Source organism: Loxodonta africana, chromosome 6, assembly GCF_030014295.1.
Source record: "Loxodonta africana isolate mLoxAfr1 chromosome 6, mLoxAfr1.hap2, whole genome shotgun sequence".
Classification (NCBI taxonomy): Eukaryota; Metazoa; Chordata; class Mammalia; order Proboscidea; family Elephantidae; genus Loxodonta; species Loxodonta africana.
The window spans coordinates 64,957,505-64,979,435 of NC_087347.1; the positions used below are offsets into that span (position 1 = coordinate 64,957,505).

General features: G+C 36.7%; 1 protein-coding gene across 1 annotated transcript in view; it reads left to right on the forward strand.

Annotated features, from left to right (window-relative positions):
* Positions 1-21,931, forward strand: part of CERKL (ceramide kinase like) — a 123,514-nt gene that overhangs the window by 52,501 nt on the left and 49,082 nt on the right. The window contains exon 2 of the mRNA XM_064287442.1: positions 3,985-4,224. Within this exon, the coding sequence (XP_064143512.1) occupies positions 3,985-4,224 (240 nt within the window). The remainder of the gene's footprint in view (positions 1-3,984; positions 4,225-21,931) is intronic.

Here is a 21,931-nt window from a genome sequence, read left to right on the forward strand (position 1 = left end):
CAAAAATCAGTTGAATTCCTATACACCAATAAAGAGAATGATGAAATCAGGAAAACAATACCATTTATAATATCCCCTAAAAAAATAAAATACTTGGGGATAAATCTAACCAGGGATGTAAAGGACATATACAAAGAAAACTACACTACTGCAAGAAACCAAAATAGATCTACGTAAATGGAAAAACATTCCATGTTCATGGATAGGAAGACTCAACATTGTGAAAATGTCAATTCTGCCTGAAGCAGTCTACAAATACAGTGTACTCCCAATCCAAACACCAACGGCATTCTTTGAAGAGATGGAAAAACTAATCATTAACTTTATACGGAAAGGGAAGAGGCCTGGGATAAGTAAAGCACTATTGAAGAAGAAGAATATAGTAGGACTCACACTACCCGACCTTGGAACCTACTATACAGCTAAGGTAGTCAAAACAGCATGGTACTGGTACAACAACAGATACATTGACCAATGGAACAGAATTAAGAACACAGATGTAAATCCATCCACCTACAGTCACCTGATCTTTAATATTTATATAATGCCCTTTTTTATCTTTTATGGGGAAAAGACAGTCTTTTTAACAAATGGTATTGGCAAAACTGGATGTCCATCTGCAAAAAAAAAAAAAATGAAACAGGACCCATACCTCACACTATACACAAAAACTAATTCAAAGTGGATCAAAGACCTAAATATAAACCCCAAAACTATAAAGGTCATAGAAGAAAAGATAGGCTCAGTGCTAGAGGGCCTAATACATGGCATTAAGAGGATACAATCATAACTAACAACACAAACTCCAGAAGATAAACTAGAAAACTGGTATCTTCTAAAAGTTAATACTTATGCTCATCAAAAGACTTCACCAAAAGAGTAAAAAGAGAACCTACAGACTGGGAAAAAGAACTTTGGCTATGACAAATCCAACAAAGGTCTAATCTCTAAAATCTGCAGGAAAATCCAACACTTCTACAACAAAAAGTCAAATAATCCAATTAAAAAATGGGCAAAGGATCGATAAAGAACAGTGACGAATCTGTGAAACATTTTATAACATGGAGGAACCTGGAAGGCATTATGCTGAGTGAAATTCGTCAGTTGCAAAAGGGCAAATAGTGTATAAGACCACTATTATAAGATCTTGAGAAATAGTTTAAACTGAGAAGAACACATTCTTTTGTGGTTACGAGGGGGGGGGGGAGGGTGGGAGAGGGTTATTTACTGATTAGATAGTAGATAAGAACTACTTTAGGTGAAGGGAAGGACAACACTCAATACAGAGGAGGTCAACACAACTGGACTAAACCAAAAGCAGTTTCCCCGAATAAAATGAATGCTTCGAAGGTCAGCAAAGCAAGGGCAGGGGTTTGGGGACTATGGCGTTGGGGGCATCTAAGCCAATTGGCATAATAAGATCTATTAAGAAAACGTTCTGCATCCCACTTTGAACTGTGGCGTCTGGGGTCTTAAATGCTGGCAAGCAGCCATCTAAGATGCATCAATGAGTCTCAACTCACCTGGATCAAAGGAGAATGAAGAACACCAAGCTCACAAGGTAATTATGAGCCCCAGAGACAGAAAGGACTACATGAACTAGAGACTACATCATCCTGAGACCAGAAGAACTAGATGGTGCCTGGCCACAACCGATGACTGCCCTGACAAGGTACACAACAGAGAACCCCTGAGGGAGCAGGAGAACAGTGGAATGCAGACCCCAAATTCTCATAAAAAGACCAGACTTAATGGTCTGACTGAGACTAGAAGGACTCCAGCGGTCAGGGTCCTCAAACCTTCTGTTGGCCCAGGACAGGAACCATTCCCAAAGCCAGCTCATCGGACATGGATCGGACTGGACAATGAGTTGAAGAGAGATGCTGATGAGGAGTGAGCTACTTGCACCAGGTGGACACTTGAGACTCTATTGGCATCTCCCAGCTGGAGGGGAGATGGGAGGGTAGAGGGGGTTAGAAACTGGCAAAATGGTCATGAAAGGAGAGACTTGAAGGAGGGAGCGGGCTGACTCATTAGGGGGAGAGTAAATGGAAGTATGTAGTAAGGTGTATATAAGTTTATATGTGAGAGACAGATTTGATTTGTAAACTTTCACTGAAACTTTCACTTAGAGCACAATAAACATATTTTTTTTTTAAAAAAGGGCAAAGGAAATGAACAGACACTTCACCAAAGAAGACCTTCAAACGACTAACAGACACATGAAGAAATGCTCACGATCACTAGCCATTAAAAATTAGAGAAGTGGAAATAGAAACGACAATTAAATACCATCTCACCCTGGCATTACTAGCACGAATTAAAAAAACAGAAAATAACAAGTGTTGGAGAGGCTGTGGGGGAGATTGGAACTCATATGCTCTGCTGGTGGGAATGCAAAATGGTACAACCATTTTGGAAAACGATATGGTGCATGCTTTGAAAGCTAGAAATAGAAATACAATATAATCCAGCGATCCCATTCCTAGGAATATATCTTAAAGAAATAAGAGCCATTACACGAATACACATATGCACACTGGTGTTCATTGCAGCATTATTCAGAGTAGGAAAAAGATGGAAACAACCTAGATGCCGATCAACAGATGAATAGATAAATTGTGGTATATACACACAGTAGAGTATTACGCAATGCCAAAGAACAGCGATGAATCTGTGAAGTATCTCATAACATGGATGAATCTGGAGGGCATTATGCTGAGTGAAATACATCAATCACAAAAGGACAAATATTCTATGAGACCACTACTGTAAATACTCATGAAAAGGTTTACATAGAAAAAGAAACAATCCTTGATGGTTACGAGGGAAGGGAGGGGTGGGGATGGAAAAACACTGAATGGACAATTAAAAAAAACCAAACCCAGTGCCGTTGAGTCGATTCTTTCTCATAGCGACCCTATAAGACAGAATAGAACTGCTCCATAGAGTTTCCAAGGAGCGCCTGACAGATTAGAACTGCTGACCTTTTGGTTAGCAGCCATAGCATTAACCACTACGCCACCAGGGTTTCCAAATACACTATAGATAAGTGATAACTTTGATGAAGGGCAAGACAGTACACAATACTGGGGAAGCTAACACAACTTGTACAAGGCAAGGTCATGGTCGCTCCATAGATACATCCAAACTGCCTAGGGGACCAAATTGCTGGGCTGAGGGCTGTGGAGACCATGATTTTGGGGGAATATCTAGCTCAATTGGCATAACATAGTTTATAAAGAATATGTTCTACATTCTGCTTTGGTGAGTAGCATCTGGGGACTTAAAAGCATGTGGGTGGCCATCTAGGTTACTCCACTGGTCTCACCCTTTCAGGAGCAAGGAATAATGAAGAAAACTAAAGACACATGGGAAAGATTAGTCCAAAGGACTAATGGACCACAACTACCACAGCCTCCACCAGACTGAGTCCAGTACAACTAGATGGTGCCTGGCTACCACTGACTGTTCTGACAGGGATCATAATTGAGGGTCCCAGACAGAGCTGGAGGAAAATGTAGAACAAAATTCTAACTCACAAAAAAAGACCACACTTACTGGCCTGACAGAGACTGGAGAAACTTTGAGATCATGGCTCCTGAACACCCTTTTAGCTCGGTAATGAAGTCACTGCTGAGGTTCACCCTTCAGTCAAAGATTAGACAGGCCCATAAAACAAAACGAGACTAAAGGGGCACACCAGCCCAGAGGCAAGGACTAGAAGGCAGGAAAGGACAGAAAAGCTGGTAATAGGAAACCCAAGGTCGAAAAGAGAGAGTGTTAACATGTCGTGGGGTTGTTAAGCAATGTCACAAAACAGTAAGTGTACTAGCTGTTTAAAGAGAAGCTAATTTGTTCTGTAAACCTTCATCTAAAGTACCATAATTAGAAAAAAAATTTTTTGGGGAGAGGTTTCACTAGTATTTATACATTTAAGATATGATACAATGGTTTTGATTGTAAAATTTAATTTCTTTTTAGGTGATCCCAAGCTTGATTTGCTACATAAAGAAGAATTTATTGAGCTAAAAGACATATTCTCTGTGAAACTGAAACGGCGTTGTTCTTCTAAACACCAAAGTGGTACTTTATTAGGAATCACCCTCTTCATATGTTTGAAAAAGGAACAAAATAAATTGAAGGATTCTACAATTGATCTTATTAATTTAAGCGAAGACCACTGTGACTTATGGTTTAGACAGTTCAAAAACATTTTGGCAGGTAAGTATTACATTGATGTAGGACTTCATGTAGGTTATTACTCTAAACATGGTGTCCTATTTACTAGTACAAGCAACCCTTGAATGACTACTTTCATGAAGGAGCTTACACAATTTGAAATAACACAAATCTTAAGTAATTGCATTCACTTAAGAGTTGTTTTTTGAAGCCTACTTAATTTTCTATTAATTTCTCTCTTGAGCTTATATTAGAATTTATTTTTCTTCCACACACACATTGATGATGAGTGTGTATATGAACTGATCAGTCTGAGAATTAACCATTTTCTGAAGATAGTCTTTAAGAGACCATGATTTATACTCTGCCAATTGAGAGTTGTCTAACTCAGGTTAGATTTTTCTAAAGGTTAACATCCGAAGAAAAGAGAACAAACACATTTACTAGAATATATCTCCTAATGAATTCAATGCATCTGAAATTTCTAGATGGTATTTACATTTTACATACTAAATAAAGTGCCTAGATATAAATACAACGTGTTTTAGATTCCCAATATTTATCAAGTTACAATAAAGTTAAACTGAGTTTTAGGATTGATTTCAGTCTCATAGGTTTGTCAATCATCTTGCTTTTCTTTTTGCTCATTTCTTCATGTTTGTCAGATCAGGGTAGAGGTAGCTGGTATAGCTTAGGGTAAGATGGGCATCAGACAAAAAGCAGGCATATGGTGATATTAGAAAGTTCAGGTTCAGCACCATTGATCAAGAAGACCATGAGGACCCAGACTACTAAAAAACAGCAAGGTGACCAGGGTGTGCCCATAGAAGATGAGCAGATGTTACACCGCATTAAAACTGAGAGGCTTTCTAATGAACTGGCCCCATGCTTCCTTGTTAGCCTCTTTAAGACTTTCAAGGAGAGTCGAGTCTTTCAGGAGGGCAGGAACTCACAGAGACCATAGCTTAGCTCTTCTTCCTGAAAACATGGAGAATATTTTTATTTAACTAAAAACATTCCCATTTAACGGTGGGACTTTTATCATGTCATTATGTTAAATTCATTTCAAAAGAGAGGAAAAAAATTAAGAATTAATGATTTTAGTTGAATTCTTTTCTTAGCATGACTGGGTACACGTGAGACTTACACATTGTATAAAATAAGAATGTGTCATTTGATTAGGCACAGTAAAACTCTTCATTGCGTTGAAGGTCTGAGGAAATCTTTTCCCATGGGACTTGTAAAGGGCTTACTGAGTGATGGAAGATACAACTTCCTCAATAATATGTCTCCCATAAAATCAATAGCAAGTAAGCAGAAAACATAGCTCAATTTAGTAAAAGCAATTTTATAGGAGCAGAGGGACTACTCAGAGGAACTTGTCAAAAAAAAAAAAAATAGGTTCAAGTATTTATTCAGCACAATGAATGATGTTCTGGTTTGACCTAGGACTAAAAGCTGAGCAAATTACAGAGGTGAATAAACTACATATTTTATGCTATCATCCTCTGGGAATATTTTTTTTTTTTTTTTTGGTGATTATTTACTGGTTTCCAGAATTGAAAAACATTCCTCACTCAAAGAATTTGTGTATGAAGCCGACTTGTCTAAAGTTTAAGGAGTGATGCATTCAAGTTTGTCCTAAAAATACCAGGGTTTTAACAGTTCTTTCCAGTTTGTTTATGGCTAAGGAAGTGACACCAGAACAGCGCCGAATATTTACGATTTGGGTGAACAGAACCATAACCAGAATGGGAAAAATTATGGGTTGAAGCCCTGCTAGAAACTTAATCTCTCTTAGAAACAGGGGCAGCATATGAGTTGCATAGCAACCAAATCTTTTGTCCTCAGGATTTTGTGCAGAGTCTGAAACAGTGCCCCGCTCGAAGATGGCAGCTGACCTTGTAGCTTTGAATGTTGCCCTCCTCGGTTCTGGCAATAATTCATTCTCATGCATCAGGCTCCTGAAAGGGCTCACTATGCTTCTTCCAAGTCTCCCATTCCAGGACTTTGACCTGTAATTTTTCCCATTCCGGTTATGGTTCCAGATCACCGAATTTTAAAAAATTTAGACAGTTGGGTCTGTTCCGGTTTTATTTTGCTGACCATGATTGAACCAGTTTAAACTGGCTTGAAGCCCTGAAAAATACAAATGACTTATAATTGAATATTAGAATCCCTGTTCTAACTTCAATGATACTGGTTTTAACTGGGTTTGCTGGCAAAAGCAGTAAAAAAAATTTTTGCTGTGATTTATTTTCAATTTCGCCTTTATGCAGAATATGGGATTTTTCCTGCCAAGCATATACATCTCCCCCTCTTTTTTTCTTGTTAAGAAAAGCATGAAGAAAATATTAAAAGTCTCAGGCGATTAGTCTTTTAGTCTAATTAGTCTAGCAGTTATAATTTTGATATTGTTTGGATACCAAGGGCTACTTTCAAATATGCACGTTTTTATTTTGAACCAGACAAATGAGTAAGTTGTGACTAATTCTTAAGAAAAGAGCAGATTAGCATTGCTACAATGGGAAGAAGGTATTTCTCAAATATTTGAGATTTTAAGACTAATTGCCAAAGGGGTGAATTCATAAAAGTCGGTTTGTAGGTATAAAAAAAAAACTTAGAGCTATTTTTATTTGAAAATGAGTTAAGTCCTTCCACATTCCAATTTTCTTAGCACAGTTGAGCAGTTTTTTTCCTCCCCTCCCCCAAATTCTTAGGAATGGAAATGTCACAAAATACTCCATCAACTTTCAGGCAATATAGGTTAATTCATCCAACAGACATGTTGTATCAGACACTGTGCTCAGTGCTGGAGATACAACAATGAATGTCGTGTAATTCCTACTCAAAACACTCTTGCTGTGAGAGACAGACAAGAAAACTCATTTTATTACAAATGTGTGAGAGGCAACAATGAAGATATGAACCAACCGATAGGGAGTACAAATCATTGATTTAGAAATTGAAATCTTTAAAAAATGTAAATATGTAGTCATTGTGGTAAAAGAATTTAACATGGTCTTTTTACCTTTTTATACTGGTGATACAAAGAAAAATCTCCACAGCCTTTAAATATAGCGTGTGTGTATGCTAGCTATGTTAAAGTGATGTTTTTATTTAACTAGGGTGTGATCCAGTTTCTGCATATTTGGGTTTCTCAGAAAAGGTGAATTTCAAGCTCCTCTGGATGCCAAACTAATTTTTTCTCTAGAAACTCTAAACTGTGCTCTAAAGCATAGGCTTTCTGACAGGCACCCCAGGCAGGAGGAGCAAGCAAAGTACCCCTCAGGTGATAGTCAAGGCCACTTGGAACTGAAGGATGTGTGACACAAGTTTAGGTAGTTGACCTCCAGTGGAGGACTTGGCAGAAGGCTGTGGAAGCAAAAAATAAATAAAGAAAACTCTAATGCCTTATGCCTAAGTAACTTGGAGAATAGTAATGTTATAAACGGATATAGTGAAATCAAGACACTGGTTTATGTGAAGGAGAGATGTTCTGTTCTAGACATGTTTCGATATATTATACAGCCCAGTTGGAGATGTTTAGCGCTCTGGCACTTTTGAGAGAAATACATAAAGAGGAGAAGGAGAGTTGATATGATGGAAAAAAACCCATGGTTGTGGAATCTGACTCCTAGTGACCTTTTAGGACAGGGTGGAATTTACCTTTGAATTTCCAAGGCTGTAATCTTTATGGAAGCAGACTGGCACATTTTATCCCACAGAGTAGCTGGTGGGTTTGAACTGCTGACCTCTTGGTTAGCAGCCGAGCACTTTAAACTCTGTGTCACCAGGGCTTCTTGGTATGAGGGAAGGAGATGAAAATTTGGAAGTAGTATGAAATTTCAAAAATATAGAACTAAATACAGAATCTTGGGATATAGTGCATATATTTAAATAGGACAAGAAGACAGAACCAAAGAAAGAAAATAGAAGACATGGTGAAAAGAACCCTTATCGTATAGAACTATTAAATTTTATTGTTATATTTAAACTTTGCTAAGTTATTTGTGATGTTTCGTAGTTACCCAGAGACAATTAACAAAGGTATTTTTTGCACATACTTGGTTACTTCTGATGTCATATTTTTGTTTCATTTCTAAACGCTAATTTGATAAAGTAAAAAAAAGGTAGACAACTATAAATAAGCCAGATTTATTTAATACATTTTATCCTTATAATGCAGCATGTTTTTATCTTCTATTTCAACTGCCTCAGTCAGTTTCAACTATGAAAAATAAAGAAAATGGAAAAAATTACTTAAATACCTGCTTTTTTTCTTAAGGAGAGTTAATTTTCCCTAGTTTGCCACTAGATATCAAATCTGTGTCCCATGGGATAATAGGATTGGTCTGCACAAAATGTCCTCCTTGGTAGTAAAAACTAGGGCTTCCTAAACCATTCAATTTGTTTAGCACTTGTGTCATCTTGTTTTTTAAAAAAAATCATACTAAAATACATCTTTTTTGTTTTTGTTTTGTTCAAGCTATATCATCGATTGTTTTAACATGAACCAGGCAGAATTTTTCTTAGCAGAAGAACAGAATGAAATGAAGCTTTCATTGGCTATGCTGCCAAATAATGTACTTATAAGGAAAAATAAACTGGAAATCAATATCATCATGATTATTTTTTAAATGATTAGTTGTTACACGTCAAAAGGATGAAAGCTTCAGATGTTTGATAGTGCAGTATTTCAGTTGGCAAAACTTGTCTCCTTGGGGCAAATTATTTTCTGCAAGGAAGTTATGCCTGAAGCATGGGTAGTTTCTCTGACGAAGCACTGATAAGGTGATTTAAGACTTTTATGACCAGTGGAGTTGGAGATAAAAATTATTCATGTCACTTTGGAATATTTTTAGCTATAAAATATAGTAAGATCATATGGAAAATGAACATGCATTAATTACCTCATGGACATGTTAATATTAAAGTCCAATTACATGTGGAGTACTGTGTCCAGCAAAGATCCTGTGATGTCAGTCTTCTGTAGTGGTTTCAAACTGGACTCTGTGGGGGTGTCACCACCCATCCCCCAGGTCCTGCTTCACTGGGTGGGCTCTCTACCTGCCAGTCACTCTTGAGCTAGTATAGCTCCTTCTTTATATGTTTGTATTTAGCGATTCTGAATAAGACTTTGTTAAAATAAAGTTTCCAAAATTAAAACATTCGAAAATCCCTCCTGATTTCATCATTCCTAAGGATGATAACCTATTAGCATATTATAATCTGTCACACCTTGTTTCTCACCTCCGGGCACTCAGAGGTCTCATAGTATCTATTAGCCACCCAGATAGACACTTGCCATCTGTGGCAACTGTACATTCTGAACTACCAGAGACTGTTCATGACATTTTATGCTTTTCAATAAAAGTTACTTATTGAATGTATAATTATTTCATTTCTATTTGTTTTATAAGATACTTCTTACAATAGATTTACAAATAAGAAAAATACATTTTATCAAACCAAGAATCAAAATTGAGCTAAAAAACAAGTTTGTTTCAAAGTTAAGTCTTTTTTCTCTATCTCTTGAGCACTCCATTGCTTTCTGAGCAGGACATTCAGAGGAAAATTGTGAAATTAACCAACTTTAAATTCTGAAGAACTAGTTAACCCTGTTAAACTTTTCAAAGAATATCAATATTATTAAAGAAGACCTTTTAAACCACATTTCCAATTTTATCAAATTTATATCTGAAAATATAAATGTAAGAAACATAGTTACCATGTGAAATTTGCTTTATAAAGGAATAAGAAAAATTCCTATATATCTTGAGACTAGAGGGTACCAGTTTGACATTTTAAGCCATTTCCATTCTAGCAATTAGCAGTGTGAAAAATTCAGCATGAATAAGAACCTTCAGATACAACAAACTATAGCATTAGACCTAAGGGCTTTGAATAATAGCATGAACAGAGAATATGAAATAAGTGCATTTAAAATGATCAAACACGAGGAGAAATTGAAAGCATGAAAGAAGAGGATACTATCACAAAGAATAGTGGTTTTGCTATGAAGTATGTATATGTGAATTTCATTTATTAAAATTTTATATTAGGACTTGCAGTTCTTGAGTCTGAGAATTCAGAAGTTCTGATTTGATAGGCATGGGTAGGACCCAGGCATGGGTGTCCTTTAGAAGCTTCTTTAGGGCTTCTAATGGGTTTCCAGGCCAAAAACCACAGTGACAAAGATTTGGACAACACAAGTTTAATTTAATGAGCTAATTTTTTTTTTTTTTTATGTAGAACCTGACACTTGACACTTAACCAATGGTGCCTTTGCAGGGATTAATTATAGGTGGTCAAACATTCTATATTCTGGTTGTTATGTTAAATATTCTTAAAGGTTAACTAATACCCATTACTGAGGTTGTTATTATCCAAGAGGGTTACTGTGAGACTGGTTCAGAAGACCCTGGTCAAGGCTGACAGAGGCCAAGGCTGACGTGTCCCCTCACATTTCTTCTCTTGCTGACGTCAGCTTGAAATCATAGCCATTACCCTTTCAGCTGCAGGCAAGCCAGAATTGCTCTGTAGACATTATTAACACTGTTCATACTTGAATGAGTGACATGAGGCAGTCTTCCCAAGGGCTTTTCTCTGGCCTCTGTAGCAGTTTTTATCCTAAGGGAGGAATATTTTTTTGCATGTAATTGATTATAATTATATTTAAAAACAATTAATTGGTATCTTACAGTAGAAAATTATATTCCTGCTTCAGTCATTGACAGAGTGTCTTGAGAATAGGGGTTAAGAGTAGTGCTCATTCTCACGTTATTTCTGATATATTTCAACTCCTATTGGAGTGAAGAAGCCCTTTTGACTATGTTGTGTAACTAAATTTCTTCTCTGGAAAAAATAATTTGGGTATGCTTTGTCAGATTTTATGAGATTATATTCAAAATGCTAAAGGAGAATTTCTCTTTGTTATTTCCAGTAAAAAGTTGAATTACGTTTTCATGCTATTAAATGAGTTAACATCCCTATTGATGTACTGAGAAATCATTTTAAAATTTTAAATCCCAGTAACAAAGTTGTTGTTGCTTGGTGTGGTCCATTCGCTTCCCACTCATAACCACCCTATGTGCAACAGAACGAAAGTTGCCGGGTCCTGCACCCTCTTCACAATCGTTGCTATGTTTGAACCCATTGTTGCAGCCACCCTGTCAATCCATGTCATTGAGGGTCTTCCTCTTTTCCCTTACCCTTTATTTTACCAGGCATGATAAATATGACAGTCCAGGGACTGGTGTCTCCTGATAACATGTTCAAAATACATGAGACGTAGTCTTGCCATACTCGCTTCTAAGGAGCATACTGACTGTACTTCTTCCAAGACAGATTTGTTCCTTCTTCTGGCAGTCCATGGTATAGTCAATATTCTTCAACACTAATTCAAAGGCATCAATTCTTTTTCGGTTTTCCTTATTAATTTTCCAGCTTTCATATGCATATGGTGCGATTGAAAATACCATGGCTTAGGTCAGGCACACTTTAGCCCTTAGAATGACATCTTTGCTTTTTAACACTTTAAAGAGGTCTTTTGCAACAGATTTGCCTAACCCTTTCAAGACTCAATTATTTTCTCGTTTGAATTTTTTGTTGATACTGTGTGTTTTCACGTAGTAAGGGGGATAATAGTCCTTATTTTGTAAATTTTGTGAGGTTTGAGGAATTATAATAATGCATGACTTAGCACGTAGCAGAATTAATTACATATTTTAAATTATTATTATTAGTTTTCATCATCATCATCATCCCATAGTTTATACATAAAAAAAACTAAGGCCTAAAATAGTTTTTAAGAAATTGTTATTCTGAGGCTAAACAGCTCATACGTGGTATATTATATTGACTGTATATTTTAGACTCTACCCTGACGAAAGGACTTCAATCACTCTGTCTTAGTAGGAAGTAGCTACATCATCTTGTTTGAAGATTATTCCCCTGTAGTGTTCTTTTCCCAACATTATGGTTCAGTAGTCTAGACTCTTGGAGCAGACAATATTTAGGATGAGTAGTAATATTTTAATACATTTGCACTGCTTAAAAAATTCCTCATCATAACTGCCACCATTGAGATTCCTTAAGTGTCTTGGGATGAATTGGGCATGAAATAAGAAAAAGGTAGCAGACATTTCTTTTTGTTAGCCTAAATGAATTTTAAAACACGTGTATATACAATGGTTTGAGACTGGTTACTAGCCTTTGTGTTTATATAAAGATTCCTGAGCAGTCCCTGGAGAAGGACATCATGCTTGGCAAAGCAGAGGGTTAGCGAAAAAGAGGAAGACCTTCAAGGAGATGGACTGACACAGTGGCTGCAACAATGGGCTCAAACATAGCAACACTTGTGAGGATGGTACAGGACTGGGCAGGTTTTCATTCTATTGTACTTGGGGTCGCTATGGCTTGGAGCCGATTCAATGGCATCTCACAACAACAACAACAAGCAAAATACAAATGCTGTAAGCTATGGGAGAAGATTAGAAGTTGAATCAATCCTTAGATGAGAGTATAATGGATTGTCATTTAAAAACTTTTTCACTGGAAAGAAATGAGGTAAGAAGTAATAAAGCAGCACTCTCACAGTGTGAATTAGTAGGAAATGCATAATATTTCATATTAAGTGACAAATTATTATTAAGCCCCCTGGTATTCATTAAACTAGCACTAATGGTAATGAAATTGTATGGCATTTATGTAGATATTATAAGTAACTCCAGAAATTTTATTATAATCTTGTATGAGCATATTTGTTGCTATTTGAGGTAGGTAGTTGGATATTAGTAATGACTGAATGTTGTAGCATTGCAATAAACATTTGTCAAATTTTTTTCTCCTTGCTTTCTCATCAAAGAGAAAACATGTTTTTTTTTGTTTTAATTTTTGAAAAAAATACCTTAAGTGGAAAATTATGTATTTTGAAAAAGTACATTTCCTGTTTCCAGTAGCTACACACCTTAGTTCTTTTTCCAGTGAATACATAGGAGAACGGCAAAGGTGAGGAATATTTGTGTGGTTGGGCTCCTGCTTCCCTCTCCAGCATCTAATGCCAGGCCGTGTTCTCTGGTAGGTACTTCAGCACCTTCAGAACAGGAACACGCTTTTCCTGCTGTCTAAAAGTATCCCTTGCCTCGTTTGTCCGGTGAAGTTGAGTTGGCAGTTCAGGCCAGCAAATCCCCAGCAAAGCTGTCTGAACCACAAAACAAAATCAGGCACTTCCTCTTTTAAGTTTTCATAGCACTTTCCATACCTCTGATAGACCACATTATCACTTATATTCTAGTATATTTTTATGTAAATAATGTGTGCCTCCTACGTTTGTTTGTCAGCTGCTCTCTCCTCCCATGAGGTATTTTTTAAGTGTGCTATGCTAATTTTTTTACAGCAACATATAAAAAGATTAGCATAATGGCAATTATGAAAATACCTTGCGGAAGAGGGAGCGGTTGGCAAACGTAGAAGGTGTCCATTATTTGTGTAAAAATACGGTAATTGTTGGTTTATATAGGTTATGTCTTATTAGAATATAAGCTATTTTGAGCACAGATTGTTAAGCACTTTGAATATAGTGTTTCACATGTAATAAGTGCTCAATGAGTGTTAGTTATTATTGTTTCTAACTCTCAGCACAGTGCCTACCTCAGTAAATACTGATGACTTCATAAACACTGAAGTGAACTGAATATATTGCTTGTATATTGCGTGTTAGGTATTGTCCTAGCCTCTTTTAACATATACCAACACATTTAATCTTGATCACTTGATCACAACCCTTTGGTTGTTGCCAAGATTTTGTTTTTTTTCCTGTAATCCCTTATTGATGGCTTAGGAAATGGAACTCTGAAAGATGAGTTGATTTGTCCTGGCTCACATAATTACAGAGAGATAGAACAAGATTCAAACACAGGGTTTTCTAACTCTAAAATCCCCCAGCTTTTCACTCACTACACCACATTGCCTCCTAACAGAAACATATAAAAACTTAATCTTTGTTTTTAAAGTAGCATTGGTTTCTTGAAAGGCAAGGTATAACAAACTGTGCTGTGTATTTGGCACTAAACATATCATTTTAAGTATGTTTAAAAAGTCTGTGGTGGTACTGGAAAAGGCACTATCTACGGGTCATGCTGGTTGGAGAATATCTGGAAGATGAGAAACTAATTGAAGAATTCATTTATTTCTGTTATCTTGGGATAATTTGTTGAATGCTGAGCTTTGTGCTTTTCATCAGGTTTAGGTTGGACGTTATACCTGCTTCATTGAAAGAATTCGGAAGTGCTCCTGGAAACAATTTACGTAGCACTGGGTTAATTTGTTTTCTAAAGATTTGATAGACTCTCCTGTGAAATCATCTCTGTCTGGTGCTTTCATGTAGGGTCAATCTTACCATCTTTTTTCTATGTCTTTTATAAATATTGATCTGTTTAAGCTATTTAGTCAATTTGTATATTTGTATTTAGTCTATTGTCCTGAGAAACGGTTTTCATCTAGATTTCAGACTTTCAACAACCGAAATGTTTTGAACTATATTTTCTAGTTTCTGTTACATAAAGTAGCTTTGTATACATTCTGTGGACAGAGTTCCTAGTTTTAATGATAATAGTTGTGGTGATGAGGGGGAGGATTTTGTATGACTTTTTATCATTCATCTCTGCAGGATCCTTAATTTTCCCATCTTAGTCTTCTTTTCCTTCACAGCAACATCTCCAAGAAGACCACGTATTCTGTATTTATTTTCTTCTCTCCAAGAAACAATGGTTTTCCAAGGCTGTCACCTTTGGTCCCACTCACTTTCAAGCCCCTTCTCTACGGCCAGGGCTGTAAACTACCAAATCTCAGGTCTGTGCTTAGCATTACAGCACTTAGTGTTGAACTTTCTTTTTCTGGAGTTGGTTTTGCCTGTGTTTTACCTCAGTCATCTAGTCTCCTCTCTTCTTTACTTCAGAGTCTTTTAAGATGCTTTTCCTCTTCCTCTGAACCCACAGACTTGCAACCATGAGTAGGGTTCTAGGGGTAGCTCTGTTTCAGTTTGGTGTTTATTTACTTCCTTAAAAGTAATTTGAAGCTGTGATATTCTCTGTTTCCATGTATGCTAATGGTGTGGGTCAAGTGGGATTTTATTTGTGTTTCTGATTGGTTGTATGCTTTAAGAGGATGTGCAGAGAGATTTGGATTCAGACAGTTGCCATAGGCTTCCAAAATGGAAATCACTCAGCAGTATCATTTTGATGCAGAGTCTTCATCAGAATTTTTTTTCTCAGTTGTCTTATACTGAAATGTTAGGTTTTATAAACACGTATTATCATTATCATGATGCATGTATAATGCAGGGCTAATCTTATTTAAACATTGGTTTATTAGATCCCATAGCAATTTGTGCCATGATGCAATGTGGGCCTATGTTGTGGCTTTGGGATTAGAACTGGAAATTCTAGCCCTGGTTCTGCCCTTTAGTAATTAATGCTATGCAAGTTTGTGCCAGTCAGCTAACCACTCTGAGACTGTCTTTACTAGAAGTAGAATATCAACCTTGTCTATCCTGTAGGGAGCCCCGGTGGCTCAGTGGTTAAAGTGATTGAATCCTAACCAAAAGGTTGGCGGTTCAAAACCACCAGCAGTTCTATGGAAGAAATATGTGGCAGCCTACTTCCTATGAACCCTGTGGGGTCACTATGAGTCAGAATCGACTCAATGGCAGTGGATTTGGTTTTTGAGTGTCTAATGGGAGCCCTGGTCGGTTTGTTTTGTTTTGTTTTATCCCATAATGTTTGAAATCACGGGTTCTAACACAGAGTACCTGGCTGGGTTCCAGTGCTGGCTCAATCAGTTAGCGTGAACTTGGACAAATGACTTAACATTTGTGTGTCCCATTTTTCTCATTTGTAAAATGGGAGAATAATTGTACCTAACTTAAAAGGGTATCATGACAATTAAACAAGGTAATACACATAAAAATGTGGTGGGCAGACAGTAAGCATTCAGTAAACATAGCTATTTGTATTATTTAGGAAATAAGTGATTCTTTGTTTTCTACAAACTTGTTTGCACAATAGTAGTTGTGTTAGGCTGGGCTCTCTAGAGGAGCACAACCAGTGAAGCATATATATATGTATAAATATATATATAGAGAGAGAGATTTATTACAAGAAAATGGGTCATGCAGTTGTGGAAGCCGGCAAGTCCCAAATCTGTGGGTCAAGTGTCAGGCTGGAGGCTTCTCCTGATTTATGTGGTTGCAGGGGCTGATTAACCCAAAATCAGCAGGTCACATGGCAGGCTGCTGGCTCGTGTCTCAAGGACTGGAGGTCAGAGGATGACAGGTCAGCTGTAGGATTGAGAGTGCAAGCTTTGCCAGAACATCCATATATACTGGATGCAGGCCATACCCCTAAAGATACACCCCTTTCAACTGATTGGCTACTCACATCAGATCACAAAAAGGAGGATGTTTACATAATATCCACCAAACCACTAAGAATCATGGCCTAGCCAAGTTGACACGTAATCTTTACCATTACAGTAGTTTTACATATAAATGTGTGATTTTTTTTACATATATGATTTAGAATATAAGTAAAATGTCAAAATATATAAAACAACTATTCTTATTTGCTAGAGCCTTACTTTAAAAGCGTGGCAGTGTGATCTATTAATTCATATTCTCTTATATGAATTGAAAAAATTATGATACAGCATAAAAATGATATAACTAACAACATAAGTATTTTTTAGAAATATATTAATAATGGCAGAATATTGCACATATATTATTGTTAGGTGCCATTGAGTTGGTTCTACCTCATAGCGAGCCTATGTACGATGGAACAAAGCACTGCCCAGTCCTGCACCCTTCTCACAATTGTTGCTATTTTTGAGCCCATTGTTGCAGCCACTGTGTCAGTCCATCTCATTGAAGGTCTTTCTCTTTTTTGATTACTCTACCAAGTATGATGTCCTTCTCCAGGGACTGGTCCCTTCTGATAATTTGTCCAAAGTATGTGAGATGAAGTCTCACCATCCTTGCTTATAATGAGCATTCTGGCGGTACTTCCTCCAAGACAGACTTGTTTGTTCTTCTGGCAGCTTGGACTTCTTCCCTCAGTACCATCAGTTCTTGATCATATGCTACCTCCTGAAATGGTTGAATGCTAACCAGTTCTTTTTGGTATAGCGACTCTGTGTATTCCTTGTATCTTCTTTTGATGCTTCCTGCCTCATTCAATATCTTGTCCATAAAATTCTTCAATATTGCAACTGGAGGCTTGTATTGTTTCTTCAGTTGATTCATCTTGAGAAATGCTGAGTATGTTCTTTGCTTTTGGTTTTCTAACTCCAGGTCTTTGCACATTTCATTATAACACTTTGTCTTCTCCAGCTGCTGTTTGAAATCTTCTGTTCAGCTCTTTTACTTCATTTCTTCCATTCACTTTAGCTATGCTATGTTTAAGAGCAAGTTTCAGAGTCTCTTCTGACACCCATTTTGGTCTTTTCTTTCTTTATCTTTTTAATGACCTTTTGCTTTGTTCAGGTATGATGTCCTTGATGTCATGCCACAATTCATCTGATCTTCCATTTATCAAATCTGTTCTTGAAATGGTCTCTAAATTCAGGTAGGATAATCTCAGGGTTGTCTTTTTGCTCTTGTGAGCTTGTTTTAATTTTCTTCAGCTTCAACTTGAACTTGCATTTGTACAATTGGTGGTCTGTTCTAAAGTCGGCCCTGGGCCTTGTTTTGACTGATGACATTGGGCTTCTCCATTGCCTCTTTCCACAGATGTAGTTGACTTGATTCCTGTGTATTTCAGCCTTCGAGGCCCACATGTATAGTCACTGTTTTTGTTGTTGAAAAAAGGTATCTGCAATGAAGTTATTGATCCAACAAAATTCTATCATGTGATCTACAGCGTCATTTCTATCACCAAGGTCATATTTTCTAACTACTGATTCTTCTTTGTTTCCACTGTTCAAATTCCAATCACCAGTAATTATCAGTGCATCTTGATTGCATGTTTGACCAATTTCAGATTGCAGAAGTTGGTAAAAATCTTCAATTTCTCCATCTTTGGTATTAGTGGTTGGTGTGTAAATTTAAATACTGGTTGTATTAACTGGTCTTCCTTGTAGGTGTGTGGATATTATCACTGACAACATTGTACTTCAAGGTCCATTTTGAAATATTCTTTTTGAGGATGAATGTGATGACATTCCTCTTTGTCATTCCCGGCACAATAGGCCATATGATTGTCTGATTCAAAATGGCCAATACCAGTCCATTTCAGCTCACTAGTGCTTAGGATATTGATCTTTATGAGTTTCATTTCATTTTTGACCACTTCCAATCCACTCGACTGCTCTGAGTTTTTTTTCTTTTTTACATACTTCGTACATTGCAGGTTCTGATTATTAATGGATGTTTGCAGCTGTTTCTTCTCATTTGGAGTCATGCCACATCAGCAAATGAAGGTCCTGAAAGCTTGACTCCATCCATATCATTAAGGTCAACTCTACTTTGAGGAGGCAGCTCATTTCCAGCCGCATTTTGAGTGCCTTCCAACCTGAGGGGCTCATCTCTGGCACTGTATCAGACAATGTTCAGCTGCTATTTGTAAAGTTTTCACTGGCCAGTTTTTTTAGAAACATACTGCCAGGTCCTTCTTCCTAGTCTGTCTTACTCTGGTAGCTCTGCTGAAATCTGTCCCCCATGGATGACCCTGCTGGTATTTGAAATACTGGTCATGTAGTTTCTAGCATCACAGCAGCATTCAAGCCACCAGAGATGAATAAATAGTGGATTATAAATATACTTATGTGGATTTAGGATTTTTTGTTGTTGATGTAATTTTCATCACAGTAAAGGCGAACATACATTGATATAATAGATTAATTTTTATTCAAGGGTAACTTGTCATGTGAAAATATAAACCAAAACCTGTTGTTGTCCAGTCTATTCTGACTCATAGAGCCCCTGTAGGGCAGAATAGAACTGCCTCATAGGGTTTCCAAGGAATGGCTGGTGGATTTGAACTGCCAACGTTTTGGTTAGCAGCTGAGCTCTTAACCACTGTGCCAACAGGGCTCCATGTGAAAATATACAACCCTTTAATTGAAAAACCAATTTAAAATTCCCTGCAATTGGTCTTTAACATATATTATGGTATATAAATCTTTTCAAGAATCTACATTTCTACAGTGGAACATATGTTCTCTGAATACTACAAGCAGTGTGATTTTTTTTTTTTTTTTGAGGACCAAGTGATAATTAAAACTTTCTCTCTTAAAATTTATACCTAATTACTTACATATGATCCAAAGAGGATATTTTGAAAAAGCCTTCTCACTGATAAAATCATTAAATTAAAACATGCTCATGAAATTATTCTGTAACATTTTCATAATTTTGTAGTTGGTGTAGGATTAAATGTACGATAACTTTATGAAACTGGATTTTTATAAGTTTAATCATGTTTTAGATGCTAATTATTTTAACTAATTCTGTGGTTGACTGCTAAGTAGAAAAAAAAAATTTTTTTTTTTTTTTCTAAGTAGAGCAGAGAAAAAAAAACCTCAAAGCTAATAACATGCTTTTTTTCAGTCTGGATTTTCAGCTGAGAAAAGTAATGCAGTGAAATAGGTCTACTCTATGGCATTTTCCAAAATGAATAAATACAAATTTTGTCAATATTTTTAGGATAATCTAGTAAAGCTGAATGAATGATATGTTTTGACTGAATTTTCTTTCTCTGCTTTCCTGTGTGCTTGTTAACTCTTGCTCTCTGGATCTAAATAGCTTTGGCTCCTTTATTATTTAAATACTAAAGTATTGAGTTGATTATTCCCTGCAGCAGGTGATTCTTTCTACTAACTGCTGTCCAGTCAGTTTCAGTTGTTCGAGCTCTGTTTACATTGACGGGTTGCATGTGAAGTTAGAAGTTATTGGGCTTGTTTGTTATTTTAAGGAGATTATAGCATTAAAATGATTTTCACCTGTATGTGTAAAGCGGCACATCAATCAGTTTTCACTCGTAATAAAGTGACAGTCATGCATTTTGGTAGAAATGGCCAAGTGCAAATTATGTCCAACTCTGTGAGATCTCAGGCTAAGTTGTCAGGTCTTATGTATGAAATGTTTTCACCACCAACCATACCCAGTTTATTACACATTAACTGGGTATGGTTTAATGTTAAGAGTGCTTGGGAATTGTGGTTAACTGAGTTTTTTATTTCCTGTTTCTGGATTTTATATTTGCAACAATTTGGTTGTGTTTCTGTGTTGAGATAGTTGTGGATATAGGCAAGAATATGACAAGGTTCTGGGCTCTTAACTTTGATAAACACCATGCCATTTTCATCATGTTGCACTCAAAACAGCACAGATGTGAGTCTGGGAGTGGCGTCCCTGCTGCTCTCACGAGCTTTTGTTTGGAGAACACCCTGATTAACCCCCACCCTTCATGGTTCATTGACTCACTGATAGATCAAGTTTAAACTAGTACAAATTAGCACATTTGTTACTAACAGAGGAACAGTTGGCTTTCTGTTTTACACTGCTGCCTCATTTCAAACTGGTGTGCTAAAAAGGTCTATACTCTAGAGTATGAATTGAGAAGTTACCCAAGAACTGAGACCCAAGTCTCTTGTGTATTAATATTGAATCATCCCTATATTTTAATATTATTTATTTGGGGGAATCCTTACGCTATTCTGAAATTATGAATAAATGATGCTTACTACTTTGTGATTTATTTTTTTCAAGGAGTTCAGGAGATTTATGTGTCTCAATATAGCTTTTCTATTAAGGAGTTTGTCATTGACTCAGAACAGCAAGGTCATGTCTGCCCAGTGCTTTGTGCTGTAAAATGATTTTATGCAGTTTTCTTTGTAGCTAGTGATTTTACTTAAATCCTTACTGTGCAATATATATTTTTCTGTTAAATGGAAATGATTTGTTGTCAAGAGGGCTAGGATGCGTGTGTCTGTTTTCTCACTAATAAAGTTCAACTAACCCTTATTTATTTATGGGTTGGTTGGTTGGTTGATTTGTTTGTTTTCTCAAAACTTAAATGACTTCGTTTGCCTTCCTAGTACAGTTTGCAGAGTCTCCAAATGCTTTTCTTGTTGTTATAGTACCATTCTCAGAAGACAGGTTTATTTGGCAGTTGCCACTTGTGAATTTGGTCTTGGCTCCAACTTCATTTACAGGTGCCATCCCCTCAGCAACCTGCCTTTTTTTTTGTTTTTTGTTTTGCATTTTCCTTTCTCTTGTGAAATGAAGCACAAGTGTCCTGGTGGGGTTTGGGGGCAGCACCCTGAGTCCAGGCCCAGGATAAGGCAATTGAGGTTGCTTTTAAAACAAACTAGTGTGATGGAGACTAAAGGCTGTGTCTTTCAGGTCCTCTGTCTGATTTTTATTGTAACTGATGATTTGTTTCTGGAAGACGAATTATGTTTTCTGAGCAAAGTCTCAATGTTTAGTTTTATTGCTGCTGTAAAACTTAAGAAAAGATTTCACTAGCACTTAAATATGATTCTTCTGGTTTTAAGTGGCGATACAGAGAGTAGGTATCAGATAGGGATCGAGTTAGTTTTTTATTTTTTAAAAGCTTAGCCTGGCAGCCACAAGAGGTTGTTACATTTTCCATGCTAGATGTTTCTTCCAAAGAATTTAGATGTCTATCAAAAAACTTACTTTTGATAAATCTTTGGTTCTTTATTAAGTACCATATTTTTACACAAA